General features: G+C 40.7%; 2 protein-coding genes across 3 annotated transcripts in view; one reads left to right on the top strand and one right to left on the bottom strand.

Moving 5' to 3' along the window:
- Positions 1 to 13,535, bottom strand: part of SGK3 (serum/glucocorticoid regulated kinase family member 3) — a 116,661-nt gene extending 103,126 nt beyond the window's left edge. For both annotated transcript variants that reach the window (XM_069600199.1, XM_069600200.1), the window contains exon 1: positions 13,128 to 13,535. The gene's annotated coding sequence lies outside the window, so the exon portion shown is untranslated. The remainder of the gene's footprint in view (positions 1 to 13,127) is intronic.
- Positions 12,429 to 13,893, top strand: LOC138445812 (collagen alpha-1(I) chain-like). The gene is made up of 2 exons (XM_069600202.1): positions 12,429 to 12,698; positions 12,836 to 13,893. The coding sequence occupies exons 1-2, from the start codon at positions 12,527 to 12,529 to the stop codon at positions 13,726 to 13,728; spliced, it is 1,065 nt and encodes a 354-aa protein (XP_069456303.1). The 5' UTR covers positions 12,429 to 12,526; the 3' UTR covers positions 13,729 to 13,893.
- The last annotated feature ends 13,632 nt before the right edge of the window (positions 13,894 to 27,525 follow it).

Genomic DNA, 27,525 nt, shown 5'->3' with positions numbered 1-27,525 from the left:
ATCAAAAATTTTAGCGCTTCAAGGGAAAACCATCAGGAAAGTAAAAGAGAAAATCCACAGAAATAGGAGAAATATTTGTAAATCATATAATCTGTGCATCCAAAATACATAGAGAACTCTTACAATTCAGCAAAAAAGACAAATAACCCTATTAAAAACTGGACAAAGGAACTGAATAGACATTTCTCTGAAGAAGGTTACAAATGGTCAACAAGCGCATAAATGATGCTCAATATCATTAGCCATAAAGAAAATGAAAACCAAAACCTCAGTGACATACTACTTCAAACCTACTAAAATGACGAAAGTCCAAAAAGGACAGATAATTAATGTTGGTGAGGATGTGGAGAAATTTGAACGCTCAAACCTTGCTGGTGGGACTGGAAAACAGTGCAGACACTGGAAAACAGTTTGGCAATTCCTCAGAAAGTTAAACTGAGTTTTACACATGACCCAGCAATTCTGCTGCAAGGTATACACCCAAAAATGAAAATACATGTTCATACAAAAGCCTGCACATGAATATGCACAGCAGCCTTATTAATAATCATCAAAAAGTGGAAAACAATCCAACCACTAATATATAAATGAATAGGCAAAACATGATATACTGAAAAACTGAAATATTTTTCAGCAATAAAATAAATGAAGTATTATATGCTACAATGTGGATGGACCTCAAAAACATTATGCTAAGTAAAACAAACCAGTCGCAGGAGACCACATATTGTAAGATTCCACTTTTTTTCTGGCCACTCCAAGCAACTTTCTAAGCACTCCCTAGTTCCCTAAATCAGGGTCTGAACCCGAGCCACGTCAGTGAAAGCACTAAGTCTTAATCACTGGACCACCAGCAAATTCCTATAAGATTTCACTTTTTACGAAATATCCAGAATAGGCAAACACACCTACCGAAAGGGCTTCTCTGGTGGCTCAGATGGTAAAGAATCCGCCTGCAATGAGGGAGACCTGGATTTGATCCCTAAGTCGGGAAGATCCCCTGGAGGAGGGCCAGGCAACCCACTCCAGTATTCTTGCCTGGAGAATCCCCAGGGACAGAGGAGCCTGGAGGGCCACAGTCCATGGGGTTGCAAAGAGTCGGATATGACTTAGCCATTAAGCACATACCTACGAAAGTAAACTGATCATTGCCAGAGGCGGAGCACGGAGGGCGCAGCGGTGGGGAGTGGGGGAAGTTTGGCAGGGAATGAGGATGAGAGACTGCTAATGAGTCCAGGGTTTTGGTGGGGATAATGAAAACGTTCGGGAATTAGATAGTGAGGATGCCTGCACAGCTCTGTGACTAAAGCACCGAATTGTACACTTTAAAGTGATTAATTTGATGGCATATCAATTTAGTCTCAATAAAGCTGCTTTTCTCTTTAAAATATTAAATGTAAGAGAATATGCTATGGGTTTATTCTGTCTTCTCCATTCACCTCTGTGACATTTTAAACTTTTCTAGTCATGTGAATTTCCTCAGTGTCTTTCTCACCATTTGTTCAAAACATAAGTATATTTTATTAGATAATAGAATCATAAAATGTTCTTTCATTCCTACTTGTTTAACAGGAGCTCATCCTTTAAAGAATACTTTCTGGCAAGACACAATATTTTCGCGTTAGCTAATACCCAACAAGAATCAGCAAAATGGTAGATGGTATCTGCGGATGGCTCTCTTTCCAAGGATTAATATAAATGGGGCTGGCTATTGCCAATACAGGATTTTAGAATATGGCAACAGCATTTGTTAGAGTTGGTAAAGTTCACTGGATATTGGCTGCTAACAGTAGGAACTTGACAGCTCTACAGATAACAAATAAGACATTCAAATTCTGTAGGTTCAGAATTTAACATATTCAGGAATTAAATTTAGGATTTTAGCTCCTTTCTATTAGGGAAGTAATATATTTAAAACACTTTCAGTCAGCTTATTTCCTGAGGTCTGGCAGCAGTTTCTAGATGAAAAATGAATACCATCTCAGAACCATACAGTAAAAATGAAAGGCCAGTTTTCAAAACTCATTTAACCATAGCCTCATCAGTAGATTGTAATCAGAGTTACCTAGAAATCAATTCTGCCTGTTCTCTCTGATGAGGGTCTTTGAAAGGAGTTAGCCTTTACCCCATCCACTCCAGTGTTCTTGCCTGGAGAATCCCAGGGATGGGGGAGCCTGGTGGGCTGCCGTCTATGGGGTCGCACAGAGTCGGACATGACTGAAGCGACTTAGCAGCAGCAGCAGCAGCAGCCTTTACCCCCTTCTCAAAGCAAAGGGGACCCCCTGGTAAAGCTAAGTAGACCAGACCAGCTTCAGATCAGCGCTGCCCCGTGACGGCCACACAAGGCCACCTTCAAGGCCTCACTAAACCCCAATTTGCTGTTGTTGTTTAGTTGTTAAGTTGTAGTCATGTCTGACTCTTTGTGATCCCATGGACTGTAGCCCACCAGGCTCCTCTGTCCATGGGATTTCCCAGGCAAGAATACTGGAGTGGGTTGCCATTGCCTTCTCCAGCGGATCTTCCTGACCCAGGAATCGAACCTAGGTCTCCTGCATTGACAGGCGAATTCTTTACTGCTGAGCCACCAGGGAAGCCCAGATCCTAATTTGCTCATCTACAAATGAAACCTCCACCTATCCCACAGAGTTATTATGAGTATTTAATGCAATAATATCTCTAAAGCACCCAGCACATGGTAGGTACAAAATAAAAACTAGTTTTTTTTATTATCCAAAGGGTAAACTACATATGACAAATGACAAAAACTACAAAAATCATGATGAACGAAACTCCTGGGTTTAGCATACACTGAAAAGAGCAGAATTATCTGAATACTAAAAATAAACAAATCTTTTTTTCTAAAAGACCAAATTCATATAATTTTAAGTAGGGGAAATATAACCATGATGATCGGATACAAGATATCGAAGCGGAGGCAGTCAGGAATTAACTAACTGTGCACTAATTATATTGGCATTGTATAACAGTTTTATTAGGAAAAACTGAATATCCAGTTTGTAGGATGCTTAAGACAATTTCAGTTAAATGGTTCTTCGAAGAAGCCAACAATAACTCAAGATTTGGCCATAGTTGCAGTATTAGAATTTCCTATAGGAAGACTTCATAATGAATTTAGTCACAGGCCTTGAGTGCTCCTGAAAGGGAACAAAGCCAGGGCCAGATGCCTGCAAAATACTACTAATCCTTTGAGACTCATCTGTAAGTGCATTCTTAAAAAATTTTTACTAAAGACATATGGAAAAGGGACAACAGAAATATACATATATATTTGAAGTCAGGGAACTCACAGACATAATTTTTTTTATTATTTTTTAAAGTGGGTTATATATTCACCTGGTTAAAACACCTCAAGAAAATACAAAAGAGACTCAGTGAAAAGTTTGCTTCCCGCCCCTTTCCCTACCCACCTAGTTCTCATCACCCAATCTCCAAAATAGATAAACACTGTTAATTTCTTATGCATCCTTCTTTACCCTTAGATGAAGCAAAAATACATTATTTTTCTATACAGAAAGACAAAGCAATTTATATACATATCATTCTGCATCTCAAAGGCAAAATTTTAAATCCTAAAATGTTCCAATGAAAGTGTGAAAATAAAAAATGGAAACCTCATTTAAAATGGTCAGAAGCAAAAGTAAACATCAAACTAAAGAGTTTGTGCACAAGGCAGGAAATTATCAACAAAATGAAAAGCCTGCCTCCTGAATAGGAGGAAATATTTACAAATGACATATCTGATAAGGGGTTAATATCCAAAATATACAAAGAACTCATACAACTCGACATCAGAAAAAAGGAAAACAAAACATATAACCCAATTTTAAAATAGGCAGAGGACCTAAACAGACACTTCTCTAAAGACAACATAGAGATGGCCAACAGACACATGAAAGATATTCAGCTTCACTAATCATCAGGGAAACACAAATCAAAACTGCAGTGCCGTATCACTTATGCCTATTAGAATGGCTATCATCAAAAAGACAACAAATAACAAATGTTGGTTAAGAATGTAAAGAAAAAGGAACCCTCATGCACTGTTGATAGGAATATAAATTGGTACAGCCACCGTGGAGAACAGTAGGGAAGTTCCTCAAAAATTTAAAAAACAGAGCTAGCATATAATCCAATGATTCTACTCCTGTGTATTTTCCCAAAGAAAACAGAAACAGCCCCATGTTCATCACAGCATTATTGACAATAGCCAAGATATGAAAGCAATCTAAGGCTCCATCGATAAATAAATGGATAAAGAAGATGTGGCAATACATAATGGAATATTCAGTTCAGTTCAGTCACTCAGTTGTGTCTGACTCTTTGTGACCCCAAATGGAATATTACTCAGTCACAAAAAATGAAACACTGCCATTTCCACAACACGGATGGCCCCAGAGGGTATTAGCTTAAGTGAAATAAGTCAGACAGAAAGTAATACCATATGATTTCACTTTTATATGTAGAATCTAAAAAGCAAAACAAATGAACAAACATAACAAAACAAAAACAGACTCACAAATACAGAGAAGAAACTGGTGGTTCCCAAAGGGGAGGAGGGTGAGGGGATGTGTGACATAGCTGAGGAACAGTAAAAGGGACAGACTTCCAGCTATAAAATAAGTCATGAGAATGTAACGTACAGAATAGGGGATACAGCCAATAATGCTATAATAACTTTGTATGGTGACAGATGGTAACTAGACTTACCATGGTGACCATTTTACATTGTATAAAAATGTAGAATCACTAGGTTATATACCTGAATCTAATATAAAATTGTAAGTCAATTATATTTCAATTAAAATTTTTAATAGGGAAAAAAATATTTTTAAAAAATAATAAAATTTTAAAATAAGATAAACTACAGTCAGGAAGCCCTGAAGCGGGGGCTTTCACAAATTACCCTGGTGGTGGCTGCTTGCAGACCTCAACAGGATGCTTACTTCATATACCCCTGCAGGAGGAAGGAAGTTTTCTCCTTGCTCAGCATCAGCCCAACCAATGAGAAGTCAACAACTAAACCAATAAGGGGCTGCCATAACCCTGATTTCTCTCTCCTCCAAAGGACTTCTATTCAAAAACAGTCCCTCTCAACTTCTCTTCCTTTTCTGTAGAAAAGACCTCTCCTTTCCTTTGTTCTTTGGACTCACCTACAGTTCACTATAGTTTGCACGTCCTGAACTATAAAGTGTGTCAGCAGCTCACTCTTGTCTGACTCTTTGCAACCCCATGGACTATATATAGCCCACCAGGCTCCTCTGTCCATGGGATTTCCCGGTAAGAATACTGGAGTAGGTAGACATTCTCTTTTCCAGGGGATCTTCCCAACCCAAGGATCAAACCCAGGTCTCCTGAACTATAATTCCTCTGCTATGCCTGAGTGAATTTGATTTTGCTGGCTAAGTCGCCTACCTCTTTGTTTTAAAGACTGATTAAAGCAACAAATAAATTCAATGGGACAGGGGCTTCTGTTCACACCTGAGTGGACTTTTAAAAGGAGGAACAGAAATAAATGATGGTAATGTTAGTAGGAATTAGAAATAAAGGAAATCTATGTCAGACATGGGGGTTCCCTGGTGGCTCAGATGGTAAAGAATCTGCCTGAAATGTAGGAGACCTGGGTTCAATCCTTTGGTTGGGAAGATCCCCTGGAGGAGGGCATGGCAACCCACTCAACTGGATACTACTGGATACTGAATACTTTCTTTCTTGGAGAATTCCCATGGACGGAGGAGCCTTGGCGGGCTACAGTCCATGGGGTTGCAAAGAGTCGGACACAACTGAGCGACTAAGCACAGCACAGCATAGCATACGGCAGACACAAAAATCAAGGAAGGGGACATAGTCTCATAAATCTCTGAAAAATCCTTTGCAGCCAAACACTGGAGCACCTTATCTTTCATTACTTAAAAAGATCATTTCCCAACAAACAAAAACTAAACCAAAAATTCATGAGAAGAGAGAGTAGGGGGTAAAAGCAGATGAATTAGAAAGAAAAAGAAAAGTACTGATGTTGAAATGGACTAAAATGTAAACTATGAACAAATATGTACACTTAGAAATATAAAACTAAGAACCATATTTTTAAATTACAGTAAAGTCTTAACTTCTGACTGTTTATTAACAGTGGTCCAGGTTCAAATAAGCAAATAAAACAGTGCTTTCATGTTTAAGCCATCATCAATTTTACCACCAGGCTGTCTGGAAGCTGGATAAAAACATCTTTTTAAAACCTTTTTCATTCCTGCTTATGAAAAAATAGGCCTTAATTCTCAGTGCAGCCTAAATAGCTATTGCCTTGGTCCTGAGCTCCTTATAATATTTGGCTCAGGTCCTGTTATAAGTGAGCTGAAGTCGCTGTGAAGTCAGGTACCTGGGCTTAATCACCCACAGGTATCTCTTGAGAGAGCATCCAGCACCACTTCTCTAACTCCCAAGAATGGAAGGCTGATCTACATGTGCTTCTCACCAGTGCATTTCTCTGGTGATGAAAGGCTGGAAGAAAAGGGTTTGGAATCCTGACACAGCACTTCTCAAAGACTGCTAACCTTCGGTCTAAGAGTTGGTGATGGACAGAGAAGCCTGGCATGCTGCAGTCCATGGGGTTGCAAAGAGTTGGACACGACTGAACTGAACTGAACTTTCTTCGTCTTCTACTTAAAGACAAAGAGGTTGCTTTTAAACCAGATAACTAAACTTAACCCAAACGAACTTTTTGGCCTACCCAATATTTTCTAAAGGGAACAGTGGTCTTATCTAGAAGTGAGCTTTTAAGACCAAAACACTCTCTACTCAATCTATAACATGGTTAACATCTTCAAGGGGGGGAAAAAAAAATATAGCACAAAATAATGCTACCGCCATGACATAAATCAAAAAAAATTATAAATAGCTTTAAATTTTATCATACATGCCAATGCTTAAGGAACAGACAGCTTATTTAGAGACGAAGAGGTGGGTGGAGACTTCTGTGGAAATTTTGGAAGGAATTACTGGGTATTCTCAAACACTAGTTCTTTATAATATCTACCTTTCCTCCCAAACTAAAAGTTTTCCTTTTCCTTATTAAAGGCTTGTTCTTAACAGCATTGCCATGATTAGTATCTTTTTTGCTCAAGACCAAAATAAAGAGGGAGGAATGGAGAAAGGACAGAGAGAAATATTCTTAAAGCAAAAACAGGAAGAAGAGAATAAAGAGAACAAGGTTAAAAGAGGGACTAAACTCTCAGAAAGGGGGGGGAAGCCACAGAAGGATACAGGAGGAACGTGTGGGTCACAGCTTGTGTAGGAGAAAAAGAGGGTGGAGAGATTAGCTCAGACAGACACTGTCTGGAAAAGCTGGTGGGGTTAGTAACGAGAGAGTTGTATGCATGAAAGTATTCTAAAACTGTTACTAACTCTGAGACAGACTATAAGACGAGGCTCACAAGAAACTTCAAGGTCACCTATTTCTACCATTGGAGGGAACTCTGTTAAACCAATTACTCTATACAATGTACTTATCATTAGGAAACTATTTCAAAACATCTGAAGTTCAACTGTTCTAATCTTCAACTGAATTCAACACTTTTCCCTTGGTTCAGGTCCATTATTTCTGCTTTTCCTTTTATGATCATAATTGATGGTATATGAATATTCTATCATTTCTCTTCTTAAATATATTGTATTTTAGATTTGCACAGAACACAAATGTTGACTCACCTCCATCAACAGGATACACGCTTTATGCTGATTTGGATGTATATTTCAGTCCATCTGACACCCTCACCTCATCCCCTTTATGAGCACTAGTATAAATTTCCAGTAGTGTTATTCAGGTTTGGGGAATGGCAGGTGGCCAGGAAATACAGTAAAATAACTGGCTCCAAAGTGCCTGGAATCTCTGACGTTGGCTGACTAAACAAACATGATTCTCTAAGCAACAAAATAGCCCTGCATAAGGGAAATTTTTAATGGCATTGGAAATATGGATATGCACATACATATGAAAGTTTACAAAATATACTCTAAAATGCTAACAGTGATTGAGTGGTAGGTTTACTGATGATTCTTATTTCCTCTTTTTCTTCTTTTTTCTTAAAAATGTATTACTTTGGTGATTTAATATTTTTTAAAAGATACAAAAGAGGGAACATATAGATAAGAGAAATAGAAAACAGATAAATCACAAAGTGTAATATTATGCAGCTGTCAGAACCTATGATGCAGACATATAGATGTCCACGATAAGGTGTTAAATAAGAAATAAAAGGACAAACTGTACGGAATAAGTCCCATTTTTAAAAAAACTCTCTATATATTTACAGACATACATACTTATATAAGCATGGGGTCAAAACTAGAAGAAAATAAACACCCAGCAGTGGTTACCTTCGTCAGTAATATTAGAGTGAAGAGGACTTATTTTTTTACTTCACACGCTTCTCAACTGCTTATATTTAAGGGCATACATTTTTAATTAAAAAGAATATGTAGAAAATATGAGACAAACTAAAATAAAAATGAGAAAAAAAGACGACATACAGTGTTTTCTTGGGAAACTAAGAAATTAAGAAGATGATTTCTACATTCCATTTTAGCTGACCATATACAACTGAGCAACTCACACACACACATGTGTAATATACATGTGCATTAGATTCTATAGTCTATATACTGGTCCTTATGCACATTTGTCTGCATTAGTGGATGCTGAGTTGGAAATCAGATTATTTTATCTTCGACCTATATTTATTTTAAAAAGCAAGGAGGTCAATAACTAGAATAATAAAGTTCCTTCTCATTTTTCAACTCAAGGAAGCAGTCAGTCAAGTCCTTAGTGAAGCCACTGGACTGAGGACTTTTCGTCCAGCAGCCAGTAGATTGGCTAGTCCACTAGTGAGTTCGATTGTGCATGTGGATATATTAGATGTGTTACTCGCTCTGTCGTGTCAACCCCATGGACTGTAGCCTACCAGGCTCCTCTGTCCATGGGATTTCCCAGGCAAGAATACTAGAGTGGGTTGTCATTTCCTTGAGAGGATCTTCCTGACCCAGGGAGGGAACCCAGGTCTCCCGAAATGCAGGCAGATTCTTTACCGTCTGAGCCACCAGGGAAGCCCACTTTCCATCTTACATATTATCCATGGAATTCTCTAGGCCAGAATACTGGAGTGGGTAGCCTTTCCTTTCTCCAGGGGATCTTACCAACCCAGGGACTGAACCCAGGCCTCCCCCATTGCAGGCTGATTCTTTATCAGCTAAGCCACAAGAGAAGCCCAAGAATACTGGAGTGGGTAGCCTATCCCCTCTCGAGCAGATCGTCCAGACCCAGGAATCCAACCGGGGTCTCCTGCATTGCAGGCAGATTCTTTTCCAACTGAACTATCAGGGAAGCCTGCACAATTTGCCTTACATAATCACCCTCCTTTCACTCACCCTCATTGCCCATCCATTGCCCATAATAGAAGAAACTGTGGCTACAAGGATTGTTGGGACCTGTCAGACACAGGAAAGGCCCTGAGAAATTGGTCAAGGGCGAGAAGATTTTACCCTGCCTAGTTCTCTTTGAAAACTCTCTGGCTCAACTTCAGACAGGCTATAACATTTTACTTCTTGAGACTCTGAAACAGCCTCCAACATCGGATTTCCATGTTGTCTTCTTCAGCAATGATAACTCAGAGTTAGTACAGAGTTGAAATTTCTTTGACATGAACTACCAGATGTGAATAGTACTATCTTTCTCCATTAAATTTTTTCAAAAGTGAAATGAGATCAAAGACTCCACCATAAAGAATGCAATAGGTAAAGGAAAACAGAGACACAGAGTCCCTTAACATAATGTGGGGGCTGTTTCTGTCAGGAATAACATGTTACATAATTTGAGTTTCATGAATCAGCAGTTTTAGCCTGTAATTACAGGGATTTTTCAAAAAGGGAAGAAAAAAAAATCCCTGAGGATTGGAAAAGGTAAAGTAGTTTTTGAAACGAGGCAGGTTTCAAAAGTATTTTATTCCACCCCCATACAAAAGAATGTTGACAGGCAGATGACTCAGTCTGGCTTCATTAAGGGTTTCTTAACACCTAAAATTCTTCATGGGAAAGCCCACCCCATCTCTCATTTTCCTCCATAGCCCTTCCCAGTTCCTCCCACCAGGTAATGGCCATATTTTCCTCTCTCATTGAAGGTTATCCATGTAGAGGAAACATACTTGAGGATACACAGAGTTACACTTGAAGGAGAAAAGTTGAGGATTTTTGTTTGTTTTTTGAAATACTACAGTAATTGTAATACTTCAAAAAACACAGCAGTGATGTCAAACACTTCAAAATAATTATAATACCTACGATCTCTGTGTTTGAACTTGCTCATAAACCCAGGTGGCTTAATTGAGTTCACTTACAATGAAAACCTACAGTGATTGGCAGTCCTTAAAAATGATCTTGAATGATTAGGAAGAGACAAGAAAGTTGTCAACACAACCATGAGACCCATGTGTCCAATGGCAACTCCAATTCAGAGGTGGGGAAAGTAGGATGCTTGAAAAAGGGAAAAACCAACTTATTTGCTTTTTCAAACACCAGACATGATCAGTTCCAAGAAATGAGTTCAAAGGGCTTTCCAGCTCATCCCTTTTGTAGAAATTATGTGGTAGCAGATACTATTTGACCTGGCAATCCCTTAGTCACAACTCAACTATGGTGTGACAACTCAACACATAATGTTTTGAAATACAGCAAGAAGTCTGAAGTCATTGGGAGTCATTCATTCCACAAATGTTTATTACAGGCTGGCACGTGCCAGGCACTGTCCATACACCTGCTCTCCATTCAAGCTCTGCCTCTTACCAGCTCTGCTATCCAAGCTAAAGCACTTTCATATTTCTATGCCTCAGTTTCCTCATCTGTAAAAACAGGAATGAAAACTGGCTATCCACCTCATGAGGTCCCTCTGAAGAACAAATAAGTATAGGCGGAAGCACTCTGTAACCCATGGAAGTGTTGGTTGCCATTTGGCTGAACTGAACTCATGAGTGTCTATGCGCCATAAAATTATATCAGAAGAAAGTGAGCCTTCTTGCTTCCAGGAGACACTTCATAATCTTATTTAATAAGGCTCAGAGTGTCATTTCATCATCTCCCTGGAAATTTAAATATATGAAACAGAGAAAGCTGGTATGACGTGCAGATTTTGACATTAGATTCATAATCACTGTAATGACAAGAACCATACTTATTCCAGTCACCATTCTGGGTTTCCATCTGGCCATCAGGCTAAGGCACCATTTGAAGAGGGTGCTTAACTCTGGAAAATATTCTCTCAATATATCTACAAATTACAAAATGATTACCTAGAAGGTTGACCCATCAACTCAGTGTTACCTGAGTTTTACAGTTTACAGCAAATGGTAGTAAAATTACAAAGTGTTGTTTGTTATGCAGATGTGTTCAAACAAAAACGTTCTATTTTATAGTACATTTCAAGTTCAGTCTGACCCTCAAATCTAAGCTAGTCACATTTGTGTGTAAATATTAGTCACTCAATTGTGCTTGATTCTTTGTGACCCCATGGACTATAGCCTGCCAGGCTCCTCTGTCCATGGAATCCTCCAGACAATAATACTGGAGTGGGTTTCCATTCCCTTCTCCAGGGGATCCTCCTGACCCAGGAATCAAACCTGGGTCTCCTGCATTGCAGGCGGGTTCTTTGCCATGTGAGCCATCAGGGAAACCCAAGCTACAGTCATACCAATTGTCATATATATTAGGAAGGAAACAGAATTAAGCTCAGTGCAGTGGCAGCTGAAGAAAGGGGAAGTTCTGGTCTCCTCAGAGTTAGTTAAGGATGGGCACTCTGTCCGCTGGGAAGGACCATGATATTGAAGATGCTAGCAATTTGACCAGAAATCTGTAAGAAGAGTTCTCACTCCCTTCACTCCAGACTCCCTTCCCCCAGGGGAGTAGATGGGTGATGGCTTGCTTTACTGGAGTGGAAGCCAAGCCAGCTAGAAGGCACACCCAGTCCTAAAATATGCCTGAAACTTCCTCTGTTTCTAAAAGCTCTTGCAATGACATTCAGGGAACTGAAGTATGCACAGCCTGGACACTGCTGGAACTGCTATAATTTAACATTTTGAGTTAATAATTTGAGTTAATATTTATAAAACACTTAGAACGAGCCTAACACATGTCAGAGCTACCTAAGTGTTTGATAAATAAAAAAGCACTTCCCAGATTGGCTGGGTGAATGATCAACCTACTGACAAAGCAGAGAATCAAAATACACAACGGTCTACTTGTTGTTTTTTTTTTAACCCTGATAAAGATTTAGAAACTGTCGTATTCTGCATCTCAAGTGTACCCTGTACAGCCTTGTGCAGAACTGAAACTCTAGTCGTGGTTCAGATATCACTACTAAATTAAATAACCTAAAAGTTTAAGTTTCAACGGATGAATTATCTTTTCTGTCTTTCCCGGTAACCACCACTAAAAATGACAAAATCTAAAAATCTCAAAGCATCTCTAGATGGCACATACCAGTGCTCAACTGGGAATCAACAGAGCCAAATGCACGTTAAAAGGGACAGAAAAGAGATCAAATCACAGAGAGCTTAAAGGACAGCCACGCATTAAGGTCTCAGACGGCAGGTTCGCTGACAACAGGTTAAGGATTTCGGTGCCCTCGCAGATCCTCACAGGTAACCTGCACCCACTTTCGACCTCAGGTGGGGGGGTCTCCCACTCTCCCGGGGTCTCCCACCCTCCCGGTTCCCGGCTCCGAAGCTGCATTCAGATTAACAACATCTGTCCCCGGGGACACCCCTCGGGCGTTTAGAAATCGGAAAGCAGAAACCGAATTCACCTCGAGGAAACAAAGACCACAAACTCTCAGAGCCGAGGGCTGGGCGAGGGAACGGCTTTTCCCACCCGACCAACGCGGAGGTTTCCGGGCTGAAAGACGGGGGCGCCGCCACGGGACCCGGGAAAGTCACGTTTGCTCCAGAAAGAGGCAGCCGAGGAGGCCCGGGTACCCTCGCCCCGGCCGGTCCCACCCGCCCGAGAGCCCGACTGCGGCCCGGCCGCTCGCCCACCCCGCGGGCCCAAGGTCCCCGCCGCCCCGCACCTACCCGGCTCCGCGGTGCTGCCTCCCCGCGCGGCGGTCGCGGAGCCGAGCGCTCTCGTGCTTCCTCCTTCCCGGCAGGGCCGCCGGGCGCTGGCGTTTCCTCCCAGACGCGTCACGGCGGCCGGCTCCTCCCGCACGGCGAAGCCGGGCGACCGGCAGCGCGCGGGGAAGGCGCCCGCTCCGCGCTGAGGGGCGGCCCGCCCCTCGGGCCGGAGCCGCGGGCTGGGCGATACCCCCAGCCGCGGAGACCCGCGCTCCGCCCGCTTCCCCGAGGACCCTCGCGAGAGTCCCCCGCCTCGCCCGGGGCGCCAAGTTCGGGGGACCCCGTGGTAACCCGCCTAGACTCCCCGGGGTTTTCTGCTGCTCCGCTTGTAGTGACTGCTGCCCTGGGGCCCCAGGAGCGCTGTGGGCCATCGTGCCCGGCCCGGCCGGGGATTCTAACCCTGGTGCGCGCAGAGGGCAGGACCGCCCGACCCCCGGGAAATGGCCGGGTGGGCATGTGTAGTGGTGTAATGCAGAAGTATCCAGATAATTTTAGGGGAACAGCTGTGCTTCATTTAGCATTATTTGCACAATTTTCTACTTTTTCATCAGCAGAATTTTAGCTTTTGTAAGATGGGAGAGCGCTTTCACAAAGTGGCAGATCCTGTGTACAGAGAAATTTCCTTTCCACAGCTATTTTTGGATCCCTCTCTCTCAATATATATGTATATATTGGGGAAATGGGCATAAAGTATAGTAGATATTAAAATCCAATACATACAAATCAACATATCGCCAGTGGTCCTTTGTATATTTTTTCTGTGGTCCACACAAAGCAATTCACACAATAAAGCACAGAGAAGCTAAAGAAGTTCCTCTAGTAACAAAATCAACAAGTGATCAGTGTGATCTCTTAATGAAAGCTATATTCACTGGACTGAAAAATTTCTCAGACAAAAGGAAGTTTTGTGACAATGAACTCCAAGTGAGATGATAGACAAATACCTGGCTATTACTATTCTTCAACTTTTTTTTCTTTTGTTTGAAAAACAAACATCTGGGAACCATTACCTTTTCAAGAGAAATTTGTCCTCCTACTGTGAAGAACACAACACACACACCCACACACACACCCATCTTGCACAAACATTTCAAGACAGGAAGGTTGGTGGGCAATGTTCAGCTGATAAGACCGGATATTTTGCATTTACAATCTGAGAGCTGCAATTTAACAGCTTGATTTCTCAGAACAGTAGAGGTCATAAATATATTCAAGAACTATTAAAGGACTTTTTCACTTAAAAGCGCACACTTTAAGGCTGATCACTTTGATTAATCATATTCACCTATAGATATAGATCATATCTCCATTTTCCTTTACATTTCTAATTTCCAAGTTTATACTGTAAAAGCTATTGAATTTTCAGCAATGTCTAGCTGATGTTTATGCCTTTATAAAAGGTTTTGTGTACATTCACGTAAGGACTTTTTTAAAAATATTTTTGTTTGACTCTGGGTTCCAATATTTTGTTTGCAAATATGATTCATTTCATGAGATAGGGCAAATATTTTGTTCATCTGTTATATTTATAATGTAGAAATTATGAACACAAGCTTTGGAATCAGACTCAGATTTAAGCTGTGGCTCTGCTACTCTCTACTTCAAATTCACCTCTCCGAACAATGATTTCATCAAAAACTTAAGGATGATAATAGTACTTTTTTCTCCTTAGTAAAACACATAATGCGTGTGTGTATGCTTAATTGTGTCCAACTCTGCAACTCCATGGACTGTAGCCCACCAGGCTCCTCTGTCCATGGGATTCTCCAGGCAAGAATACTGGAGTGGATTGCCATTTCCTTCTCCAGGGGATCCTCCCAACCCAGGGATGGAACTTCGATTCCTGCACTGGTGGGCGGATTCTTTATCAACAAGTCACCTGGGAAGCCCAAAACACATAGTAATAATGCTTATCTCATGAAATTGCTATCAGAATCAAATGAACCTAGTAGAATGGCTGGAACATATTATCAACTGACTGATGATTGTCTTTACATTATTATAGCTTTAACATAGATATAAAAATGCTAATGTTCATATTTCATTTGCACTACTATAAAGAATGGAGCTTCCCATGTAGCTCAGTTGGTAAAGAATCTGCCTGCAATGCAGGAGACCTGGGTTCGATTTCTAGGTCAGGAAGATCACCTGGAGAAGGAAATGGCAACCACTCCAGTATTTTTGTCTGGAGAATCCCATGGACAGAGGAGCCCGGCAGGCTACAGTCCATGGGGTTTCAAGAGTCAGACATGTCTTAACGACTAAACCACCACCACTATAAAGAATGGTCAATTTTTAGAGCTTTGAGATTTTTGTAGAAGTCCGAAAAGTAACAGGAAAAAAAAAAAAATCACAAGAGGAAGGGGATATATGTATGCCTCCAACCAGTCCATTCTGAAGATCAACCCTGGGATTTCTTTGGAAGGAATGATGCTAAAGCTGAAACTCCAGTACTTTGGCCACCTCATGCGAAGAGCTGACTCATTGGAAAAAACTCTGATGCTGGGAGGTATTGGGGGCAGGAGGAGAAGGGGACGACTGAGGATGAGATGGCTGGATGGCATCATGGACTCGATGGATGTGAGTCTGAGTGAACTCCGGGAGATGGTGATGAACAGGGAGGCCTGGCGTGCTCGATTCATGGGGTTGCAAAGAGTCGGACACGACTGAGCGACTGAACTGAACTGAACTGATAGCTAATTCACTTCCTTGTACAGCAGAAACTAACAACATTGTAAAGAAATTATACTCTAATAAATAAATAAAAATAGATTAAGGATCTCACGTTAAAGAAATATTGAGACATAGTTACGTTCAGAATTTTAGAAAATTGGACTGGCAATACTATAAACTACCGACCCAAACATGGAAAAAAAAAAAAAAAAAAACCTACCTAACCAGGGAATAGGAAGGAAGGCTTTGTCACTCAGTTGTGTCTAACTCTTTTTGACTTTTCCAGGCCAGAATACTGGAGTGGGTAGCCTTTCCCTTCCCCAGGGGATCTCTCCAACCCAGGGATGGAACCCAGGTCTACCACATTGCAGGAGGATTCTTTACCAGCTGAGCCACAAGGAAGGCCCAAGAATACTGGAGTGGGTAGCCTATCCCTTCTCCATGGGATCTTCCTGATCCAGGAATTGAACCGGGGTCTCCTCCAGATTCTTTACCAACTGAGCTATCAGGGAAGCCCAACCAGGGAATACAGTATTTCTTTTTAAATAATATATTCTGATAAGATGATTGGTTTTCATCCTCTTTTCAAAATGGAAAGCCTTTTCTCTAATACGGTGTCTGATATGGAACCATCATGACTTTTTATATCATAATAAAGTCCTGTGTTATTTATAATTCTTTTATTGTAACCATGGAAAAGTTGAGGAATATAACAATATAAGATTATCACTTCCCTTAGGCAAAAAAAATTTGATAAAATAGGCAGTCTTAGGACCTGAATGACTCTATTCATAAGTCAGCTGGAAATGGAAGTGAGGGCCAGTATTCATTAGAATATTTGTTTTATAGCAGGAAACTCACCAAGACTAGAGATGTAAAAAAATACTACCAACTACATGATTAGAAAAGGAAAGATGTTCTAGATGCATGTTATTTGTATAGTTTTTATATAAATTTTTTATAATTTTTCCTTTCTTCTACTACATACTCATCTACTTAAGTGGGTCAGACATCGTAAGTTGTTGCTATAGTTTCCAGCTATGTTTATCCGTTGATATACCAACCATCTCTGTGCTTGGCGTTCTAAGTCCCTCCCATCATGTTTGACCCTGTGTGACCCCATGGACTGTAGCTTGCTCGCTACTCTGTCCATAGGATTCTCCAGGCAAGAATACTGGAGTGCGTTTGCCATGCCCTCCTCCAGGGGATCTTCCTGACTCAGGGATCAAACCCACGTTTCTTTTGTCTCCTATATTGGCAGGTGGGTTCTTTGCCACTAAACCCACCTGGGAAGCCCCAAGCCAATCATAGTCTCCCACAGCTTCAGTAAAGAGAAAAACCATTTTTTTGAGAAAGTAATTTAAGGCATAGTCCTAGCCATGAATCGATTCAGAAAATAACTAACAAGAAAAGCCTGCTGTAAAAATAGGTAAGGATATGAGAATTAAAGTGACCAACTTACTGAATTTTCTGAGTAAAGTAATTTAATAAAACAGAAACAATGCAAATATGGAGAAGGCAATGGCAACCCACTCCAGTACTCTTGCCTAGAGAATCCCTTGGACAGAGGAGCCTGGTGGGCTGCTGTCTGTCCATGAGGTCTCACAGAGTCAGACACGACTGAAGCGACTTAGCAGCAGCAGCAGCAATGCAAGTATATTTACAAAAACTCCAATACTCACTGGAACTGAAACAGTAATTGGTTTATCGTGCCTTAGCACAAAGCGGAATTACCCTGTTTCCTTGAGCCCTTGTGGCTCAGCTGGTAAAGAATCTGCCCACAATGAAGGAGACCTGGGTTAGATCCCTGGGTGGGGAAGATCCCCTGGAGAAGGGAAAGGTTATCCACTCCACTATTCTGGTCTGGAGAATTCAGTCCATGGGGTGGCAAAGAGTCAGACACTTTTGATCTGGAAAATGGTTCAGAGCGTGCTCATTTTGTATGTTGCAGGTGGGAGTGGCTCAAAGCTCAAAGTCTTTCTTGGGTCAGATTAGCCATGTTCAAACTCAAAACTGAAATACCTGATATTCAGGCATGTTTTGTATTGGTAATAAAGAGAAAACTCTATTTTAAAACTATATGAGGGATAAATATAAAGCTTCCAGATCACAGAACTTTCTTACTTTCTGTATTAGACTCAAGAGAAAAACTACAGGGAAGTGTCAGATCAAACTCCCTAAACTGCTAGCATCAGCTTTTTGATTAAAACGTTGCTAGAAATTGCTTTAAATCCTGCTAAGACCATTCATTATCTGAAGTAAGACTATCTTCCCCTATTAAGGAAATCTCATTGCCTTTCCATCTAGTTGTGAGTATCAAGAACAAAATGTAAATTGCTTCCTTTTTCTTTCTTGACTTTTCTCTTGGTTTTTTTATGTCTCTGGTTTGGATAGTCTGTTATGTACAGTAAACCATGTCTGTTAATAGTTGACCATAACTTATTTATGTTAAGTCAGTCAGCAGTTCCTATGTTCCTCAGAGAATCATATAGGCTTTTGAGCTCCAACCTACTAGGTGAACTTTGAAGATAATAATTATTTTAGTTACTTATCAGTATGGAATAATAGCTTTTCTTAAACACCATTCATTTGGTGACTCAGTTACTTACTGTCAATTATGTGTGATTAATGACTGAACCCATTTCAGATGGCAAAGGCTTAATAGCCTTTGGCTTAAGGAGGAGCATTGCTGTCATTTCCTCACCTAGTTCCCCAAGGAATCTGTGTCAAAGGCATAATAAAACTTAAGGGACTATAACTCTTCAGATACCAAAAGACCCTTAAATTCCCTAGGTTTTGCAGAATAAACAGCATTTTAACTTTTCCTACTCTTTCTCTTTCTGATGTTTTACAACTCTCAGACAACTTCCTTCCAAATTTTCCACATTCTATTTTAGATGAGATGCCATTATGAGTCACGGAATCTTCTTGGAAATGATTGGGCAAGCCCATAATATATGATAGCTTTCTCTCAGCTTTTCAATTCACACTCCTATAATGCAATTTGGAATTATTCTTATATTTAAAATTGAAGTGAAGTGTTAATCACTTAATCATGTCCAACTCTGTGTGACCCTATGGACTGTGACTGCCAGGCTCCTCTGTCCATGGGATTCTCCAGGCAAGAATACTGGAATGGGTTGCCATTCCCTTCTCCAGGGAAACTTCCCGACCCAGGGATTGAACCCTGCATTGTGGGCAGATTCTTTCTCGTCTGAGCCACCACATTTAATATTATGTAGACTAAAATCAGAACTCTAAATGTTTGTTTAGCCTATTTATACTTCTCAAATTATATTTAAGGGGTTATTTTGATTATCCTATTGCACTCCTCTGCACCTGTTTTACCAGACCTCTATTTTTCCTGGATGATTTTAAAATATATATATATTTATTTATTTATTTATTTATTTATTTGGCTGCTCTGGGTCTTAGCTGTGGCATGTGGGATCTAGTTCCCTGGTCAGGGATCTAACCCAGGCCCCCTACATTGAGGAAGTACACGCAGAGTTTTAACCACTAGACCACAAGGGAAGTCATCGGCTCGATGTGTTTTTTAATTTTATCAAATTCTTTAAGACCAAAAACATCCAAAGCGGAGGGTACGCATCCTAGGAGTACTCAAGACAATCTACCACAGTTGAGAAAGAAAATATCCCAGTGTCTAACAGATCTTCCTCAACTTATGATGGGATTAAGTCCCCAGTAAACCTCTGGTAAGTTGAAAACATATAGTACACCCTACCTATTAGACATCATAGCCAAGCCTATCTTAAACCTTCTCAGAATATTTATATTAGGTTACAGTTGGGTAAAATTCTCCAACACAAAGCCTCATGGACATCTCGTAATTCATTGAACACTGTACTGAAAGTGAAAAGCAAATACTTATCTGGGTCCAGATTGGTATGGACTATTCACCCTTCCGACTGCACGACTGTTCAGAAGCTGTCACTGGCTACTGCTGTACACCATCACCAAGAGGATCATACAGCATATCCCTAGACTAGGAAAAGATGAAAATTCACAAGTCAGAGTTTGGCTTCTACCGAGTTCGTATTGCTTTCACTCCATCTCCAAGTTGAAAAGTCTTAAGATGAACCATTGTGAGTCAGGGACTGTCTGTATTTGTTTTACCTAAAAGGAAGAAGTTTAGCTTTATTATTTAACATATCAGCTTCCCAGGTGGCTAAGATGGTAAAGAATCTGCCTACAATGCAGGAGACCTGGTTTCCATCCTTGGGCCAGGGAAGATCCCCTGGAGGTAGGAACGTCGACCCACTTCAGTATTCTTGCCTGAAGAGTTTCATGGAGAGAGGAGCCTACCTGGCTACAGTCCACTGGGTTGCAAAGAGTTGGACACAACAGGGCGATTAACACTTACACGCTTATGCTTATTTAACATACACACTACCACTAGCATGCTCATACAGTCCTTTGTCAGTCATCCGTCTGTTCTGCAGGGTATCCTGAGAAGGGTGGGCTTCCACTTGAATGGAAACTCTCATTGATCCACCATCAGTGTGTTGCAGTTTTGTGCACTATCGGAAGTCACTGATATGATTAATTTTGTAAAAACAGATCCTCTCAATAGACTCTATATAGTACTTTGTACTGAGATGGAGAGTAATCATGGAAAACTCTTTATCTTCCATCAACATTTTCAGGATGCTGAGGATTAAAAGTACAGCTCCTGGATCCACACAGTCTAGTTCTGACCATAGTTCTGCCATCACTAGCCACGTAGCCCTGAGCAAGTTATTTCACATCTCTGGGTTCAGTTTCTTCATCTGTAAAATGGAGATCATCATAATATCTACTGCATTGGGTTGTACTGAGGGTGAAATAAGTTTACATATATGCAAAACCTATATGCAAGTCAAGAAGAAACAGTTTGAACCCGATGGAGTTCAACAGAGCAACATACTGGTTCAAAATTGGGAAAGGAATGTGTCAAGGCTGTATACTGTCACCCTGTTTATTTAACTTATACGCAGAGTACATCATGAGAAATGCTGGGCTGGATGAAACACAAGCTGGAATCAAGATTGCCAGGAGAAATATCAATAACCTCCGACATGCAGATGATACCACCCTTATGGCAGAAAGTGAAGAGGAATTAAAGAGACTCTTGATGAAGGTGAAAGAGGAGAGTGAGAAAACTGGGTTAAAACTCAACATTTAAAAAACTAAGATCCTGGCATCCAGTCCCATCACTTTATGGCAAATAGATGGGGAAACAATAGAAACAGTGACAGACTTTATTTTCTTGGACTCCAGATCACTGTGGATGGTGACTGCAGCCATGAAATTAAGACACTTCCTCCTTGGAAGAAAAGCAAGGACCAACCTAGACAGCATATTAAAAAGCAGAGACATCACTTTGCCAACAAAGGTCCACAGAGTCAAAGCTATGGTTTTTCCTGTAGTCATGTACAGATGTGAGAGCTGGACAATAAAAAGAGGCTGAACACTGAAGAATTGACGCCTTCGAACTGTGGTGCTGGAGAAGACTCTGGAGAGTCCCTTGGGCTGCAAGGAGAATCAAACCAGTCAATCCTAAAGGAAATCAACCCTGAATATTCATTGGAAGGAGTGATGCTGAAGCTGAAGCTCCAATACTTTGGCCACCTGATGTGAAGAGCCAACTCATTGGTAAAGACCCTGATGCTGGTAAAGATTGAAGGCAGGAGGAGAAGGAGATGATAGACAATGAGATGGTTGGATGGCATCACCGACTCAAAGGACATGAGTTTGAGCAAACTCCGGGAGATGGTGAAGGACAGGGATGCCTGGCATGCTGCAGTCCATGGGGTCACAAAGAGTCGGACATGACTGAGCGACTGAACAGAACAGAGAATATATAAATATACCACCAAAATAAGCTTTACATAAGCTCTAGTTGTGATTACTTCCTGTGCTGTGCTTAGTCGCTCAGTCATGTCCAATTCTTTGTGACCCCATAGACTGTAGCCCTTGGGGCTCCTCTGTCCATGGGGATTCTTCAGGCAAGAATGCTGGAGTGGGTTGCCATGTTCTCCCTCCTCCAGGGGATCTTCCCAACCCAGAGACAGAACCCAGGTCTCTTGCAAAGCACCAGTCCATTCTAGAGGAGATCAGCCCTGGGTGTTCTTTGGAAGGAATGATGCTGAAGCTGAAACTCCAGTACTTTGGCCACCTCATTCTTCACCGTCTGAGCCACCACGGAGTAGTTAAATATCAAGATGAATGATGCATTTTCCTCTGATGAAAATACAAGGAATCCAAATTTCCCTGTCTTTTAAGAGTATGTGTTTTGAAAGAAATACTTCAGAGAGAAGGCTTTCAAAATGATGTTTGGAAATAGGCAATTCTATTGCAAAAAAAAACCCCACAAAACTGTGTCATTGAGAACAAACAAACATATGGACACCAAGAGGGGAAGAGGTGGGTGGGATAAACTGAGAGATTGGAATTGACGTGCATGTGTGCCTGCATGCTAAGTTGCTTCAATCATGTCCAACTCTTTGTGACCCCATGGACTGTAGCCTGCCAGGCTCCTCTGTCCATGGGGTTTTCCAGGCTAGAATACTGGAGTGGGTTGCCATGCTCTCCTCCAGGGAATCTTCCTGACCCAGGGATTGAACTTGCATCTCTTAAGTCTCTTGCATTGGCAGGTAGGTTCTTTACCACTTGTGCCACATGGGAAGCCCTGGGATTGACACATATACACTATTATGTATAAAATAAATAACTAGTGAGAACCTAATGTATAGCATGGGCGGTGAGAAAAAGAAGGTACAATCTGTTTGTTGCATATATATTAAGTTAATCTTTAAAATGCATTCCAGTAAACATTGTTGTTATTTAGTCACTAAGTTGTGTCCAACTCTTTTGTGCCCCCATGGACTGCAGCCCACCAGGCTCCTCTGTCCTTGAAATTTCCCAGGCAAGATTACTAGAGTGAGTTGCCATTTCCTTCTCTACCAATATATACTAGGTGATAAATACTATTTGGTTCCACTTATACGAGATACCCAGAATAGTTGAATTCATAGGATCAGAAAACACACTGGTAGATGCCAGAGGCCAGAGGATGGGTGGGGGGAGGTTTGGAGGAGAAATGGAGATTTTTAGTTTAATGTAGACAGAGTTTCAGTTTAGGAAGGTAATAAATTTGGGAGATGGGTGATGCTGAGAGTTGCACAGCAAGGTGAATGTACTTAAAGACACTGAAATATACTGTTAAATACAGCTAAAATAGTATGTTTTGTATTATGGGATTTTACCACAATTTAAAAAAAAACGGTATATGTGTTATATTAAAACTCTAATACATGTACACTTAAAATTTTGGAAACAATTTGTAATGTGTTTAAGTATTTTCCAAATAATGGATTTCACTGGGTCTTGGAATGCTGAGGGCCAAAGAACTGATGCTTTTGAACTGTGGTGTTGGAGAAGACTTGAGAGTCCCTTGGACTGCAAGGAGATCCAACCAGTCCGTTCTAGAGGAGATCACCCCTGGGTGTTTTTTGGAAGGAATGATGCTTAAGCTGAAACTCAAATACTTTGGCCACCTCATGTGAAGAGTTGACTCATTGAAAAAGACTCTGATGCTGGGAGGGATTGGGGGCAGGAGGAGAAGGGGAAGACAGAGGATGAGATGGCTGGATGGCATCACCGAGTGATGTGAGTCTGAGTGAACTCTGGGAGATGGTGATGGACAGGGAGGCCTGGCGTGCTGCGATTCATGGGGTCTCAAAGAGTCAGACACGACACGACTGAGCGACTTAACTGAACTGAAACTCATCTCTTGAAAAGATTAAATGCAATGTTTTTAAACTGCAGGCAGACCTTAGGGATACTTCAGGTTCACTTCCAGACCACTGCAATAAAATGAGTATCTCAGCAGAGTCACAAAACTTTTGGTTTCCCAGTGCATAGATCAGTTATATTTATACTCTACTGTCATTATATTAAGTGTGTAATAGCATTATAGCTTTAAAAAATATACATGTGCTGTGCCTACTCAGTCATGCCTAACTCTTTGCAACCCCATGGACTGTAGCCCGCCAGGTTCCTCTGTCCATAGGGATTCTCCAGGCAAGAATACTGGAGTGGATTGCCAGTTACTTCTCCAGGGGATCTACCCAACCCAGGGATTGAACCCAGGACTCCCTCATTGCAGGCAGATTCCTTTTACCATCTGAGCCACCAGGGAAACCCGAGAACACTGTACTGGGTAGCCTATCCCTTCTCCAGAGGATCATCCCCCCAGGAATCAAACCGGGGTCTCCTGCATTGCAGGTGGATTCTCTACCAGCTGAGTTAACAGTGAAGCCCAAAATGTACATACTTTAACTTAAAAATACTTTATTGCTAAAAAAAAATGGTAATAATCATCTGAACTTTCAACAGTCTTTTTGCAACAGGAACATCAACGATCACTGATCACAAATCACCATAGCAAGAAAAAGTTTGGAACATCTCAAGAATTGCCAAGATGTGAAGTGAGCAAATGCTGTGGGAAAAATGGTGGCCAGAGACGCCTGACACAAGGTTGCCACAAAGCTTCAAGCTGTAAAAACTGTAGTAACTGCAAAGTATGAGAATGTAAAGCATAATAAAATGAGGTATGCCTGAAGTTTGCCAGAACTGCTAATTGATAGCAGGGAAGATGGAAATTTCCTTGTCAAGCTTCAACATAAACCTTTCCAGAACTGGTTGATGAGATAAAAAAGAAAATGAGTATTTTAATAGAAAGAGGCAACAATAAAACATTTCTTCTATTTAAATCGAAATACTCTCTTGAAATATCTTTTCCAGCTGGGAAAGCTATTCAAATGTAGTATTAGAATAATCTAACCTTAACACCACATCTGCAAATCACTATATCATAAAATATTAAGCCAAGATTTTAAAAGAGTAATAATGTGCTGAAAACAAAGCATCAAGTAAAAGCAAAAGGCTCTTATATGGAATAACATACCATTAAATTATTTTAGATATATTGATTATTTTACTTTTTAAATTTTGGGTTTATATTGTGTACAATCTGTTACCATGGGTCACAAATACATAATTCATGTGTATGCAGAAACATTCTTAAGGATGGGTGCACAATTCAAAAAGCAAGATATTAGTTACCTTTCATCATCCCTGTTCCTTAGTTTGGTGTCATCTAAGAATTTAATGACTTTCGTTCTCTTCTTTCTTCACTCAATAACTATTTGTTGGGACTTCCCTGGTGGTCTAGTGGCTAAGATTCCACACTCCTAATGCAAGGGGCCCAGGTTCGATTCCTGGTCAGGGAACTAGATCCCACAACCAAGAGTTTGCAAGCCACAACTAAAGATTCAGAAGACTGAGGATCCCTCATGCTGCAACTATAACCCTGGTGTAGCCAAGGAAATAAATATTTTAGAAAAACAAAACTCTCTGTTGAGTGCCTAATATGCGCCAGGTATTGTGCTAGATACAGAGAGGCAGAAATTTAAAATGTAATCCTCACCCACATCAGTAGTTTAAATCCTTTATGAAATATATAAAAATATAAAAGGACTAAACTCCAAACTATCACCTGCTTCTCAATTCCTTCCCTGACCTCCAAATCAGGGCTTTTACCTAGGGAATGATTCCCCATAGGTTGAGAATTTAATTTGAAACTGGCCATTTGAACACCTACTTAGTTTTTATGTGTTTAAATAAACCATGTATGACTCATTTTCTCTTCTTAATATCTGCAAGGTGCTTTTAATGCAGTCTTATGTAAATAAACATTACTAATTCAACAAACACTTCCTCTTCAAAGCACTGTGTTAAGACAGGGGGAAATTTCCAGGTACAAAGACAAAGATATACTGTACTTGCAGGGAGGATTTTATATCCTTGATAAAACAAAAGAAAAAATGAGAAAAACACCTTAATTTTTTCTTATGCAGTGTAGATTGCCTTCACTATTGAACATATTCCTCAGTATACTGCATTTTAAATTATTTTATCACTTTTGCCTTGTATTGTTTCTTCAAGCCTAGTACCATGTGTTTGGAAGTTTTACAGGCATATTGTTTGGCTTCAACCCCGTCTTTCAAATTTCATCGTTACTTGTAATTTTAACCCATGATTGGGGTAAATTATTTTTAATTGCTACTTACCTTCATTGGAGAACAATCATGAAAAACAAGTAGAGGAAAATACTTCTGGAAACTAAGATCATAGAATGATCCTATCTACTTAAAATGGTATCCTGTACCATTTCCCTACATAGTTAGAAAATGTGGTGATTTGAGGGATTCAGGGCAAGAAACTGGATCATGTGATTTCCTGAGGTCTTGTTTACTTTTAAACTCTGCAAATAAGCAAAATCCTAAAGCTCACAACCTTTGGAGGAATTTATACCCATTTGTCTTTTTAAAAAGGAAGCCCTATTAACAATTCAGAAACTTTGGCATGGTATGAATGGTCAGATTTCTTACAAAAGTCTGTGATAATATAAAATTCCATTTAGAAACCTGTTAGCAGCACATAGGGGCTTCCCAGGTGACACAATGCTAAAGAATCCACCTGCCAGTGCAGGAGATGGAGATTTGATCCCTAGGTCAGGAAGATTCACTGAAGGAGGAAATGGCAACCCACTCCAGTATTCTTGCCTGGGAAATCCCATGGACTGAGGAGCCTGGCAGTCTGCAGTTCAGGGGATCACAGAGTCGGACAGAACTGAGCATGTATGCACATATATGTATGAATAATTGACCCTTGAAAAACATAGGGGTTAGGGGTGCTGATCCCTGTCTCAACCCCAGCTGAAAATCTGTGACTAACTGTTTGGCATCTCTTCATATTCACAGTTCCACATCCATGGATTCAACCAATTGCGATCGTGTGTTGCTGTAGTATGTGTTTATTGAGAAAAATCTGCATGAGTGGATACACACAGTTTAAACCTGTGTTGTTTAAGGGTAAACTGTCAATGTATATAAATTACACATATATTACATATATAAAATACCCATTTAGATAGGCAGGATAGTGGTTCCCCTAAAGATGTCCATGTCCTAGTACCCAGAATCTGTGAATATGCTACATTACCTGGCAAAGAATTAAGGTTGAAGGTGGAATTAACATTACTAATCTTAAGAATCTTGAGCATCCCTTGGACAGCAAGGAGATCAAACCAGTCAATCCCAAAGGAAATCAGTCCTGAATATTCATTGGAAGGACTGATGCTGAAGCTGAAGCTCCAGTACTTTGGCCACCTGATGTGAATAGCCAACTCATTGGAAAAGACCCTGATGCTGGGAAAGATTGAGGGTAGAAGAGAGGGGTGACAACGGATGAGATGGTTGGATGGCATCACTGACTTACTGGATATGAATTTGAGCAAACTCTGGGAGATGGTGAAGGACAGAGAAGCCTGGTGTGCTGCAGTCCATAGGGTTGCAAAGAGTCGGACCCAACCGAGCAACTGAACAACAAGGTTCAGATAGGAAGAACGTCCTGGATTTTCTGGGTAGGTCCAATGGAATCAAAGGGTCCTTACAAGTGGAAGAGGGGAGCAACAGAAAAGAGTCAGAGAAAGAGATGTGACTCTGGGAGAATGTTCAGAGACATGCAACACGGCTCACTTTAAAGGTGGAAAAAGGAAGGGGACTTCCCAAGTGGTCTAGTGGCTCAGACTGTGCTCCCAAAGCAGGGGGCCTGGGTT

This window comes from Ovis canadensis, chromosome 9, assembly GCF_042477335.2.
Source record: "Ovis canadensis isolate MfBH-ARS-UI-01 breed Bighorn chromosome 9, ARS-UI_OviCan_v2, whole genome shotgun sequence".
NCBI classification, from domain to species: domain Eukaryota; kingdom Metazoa; phylum Chordata; class Mammalia; order Artiodactyla; family Bovidae; genus Ovis; species Ovis canadensis.
Note: the sequence above shows the minus strand (reverse complement) of the source record. Positions and strands in the feature narration are given on the sequence as shown.

Coding starts and splice junctions, on each gene's coding strand:
- LOC138445812 (XM_069600202.1), top strand. CDS start 12,527: ATGGCACATACCAGTGCTCAACTGGGAATCAACAGAGCCAAATGCACG. Junction 12,699..12,835: donor GCCCTCGCAGATCCTCACAG/GTAACCTGCACC, acceptor TCGGGCGTTTAG/AAATCGGAAAGCAGAAACCG.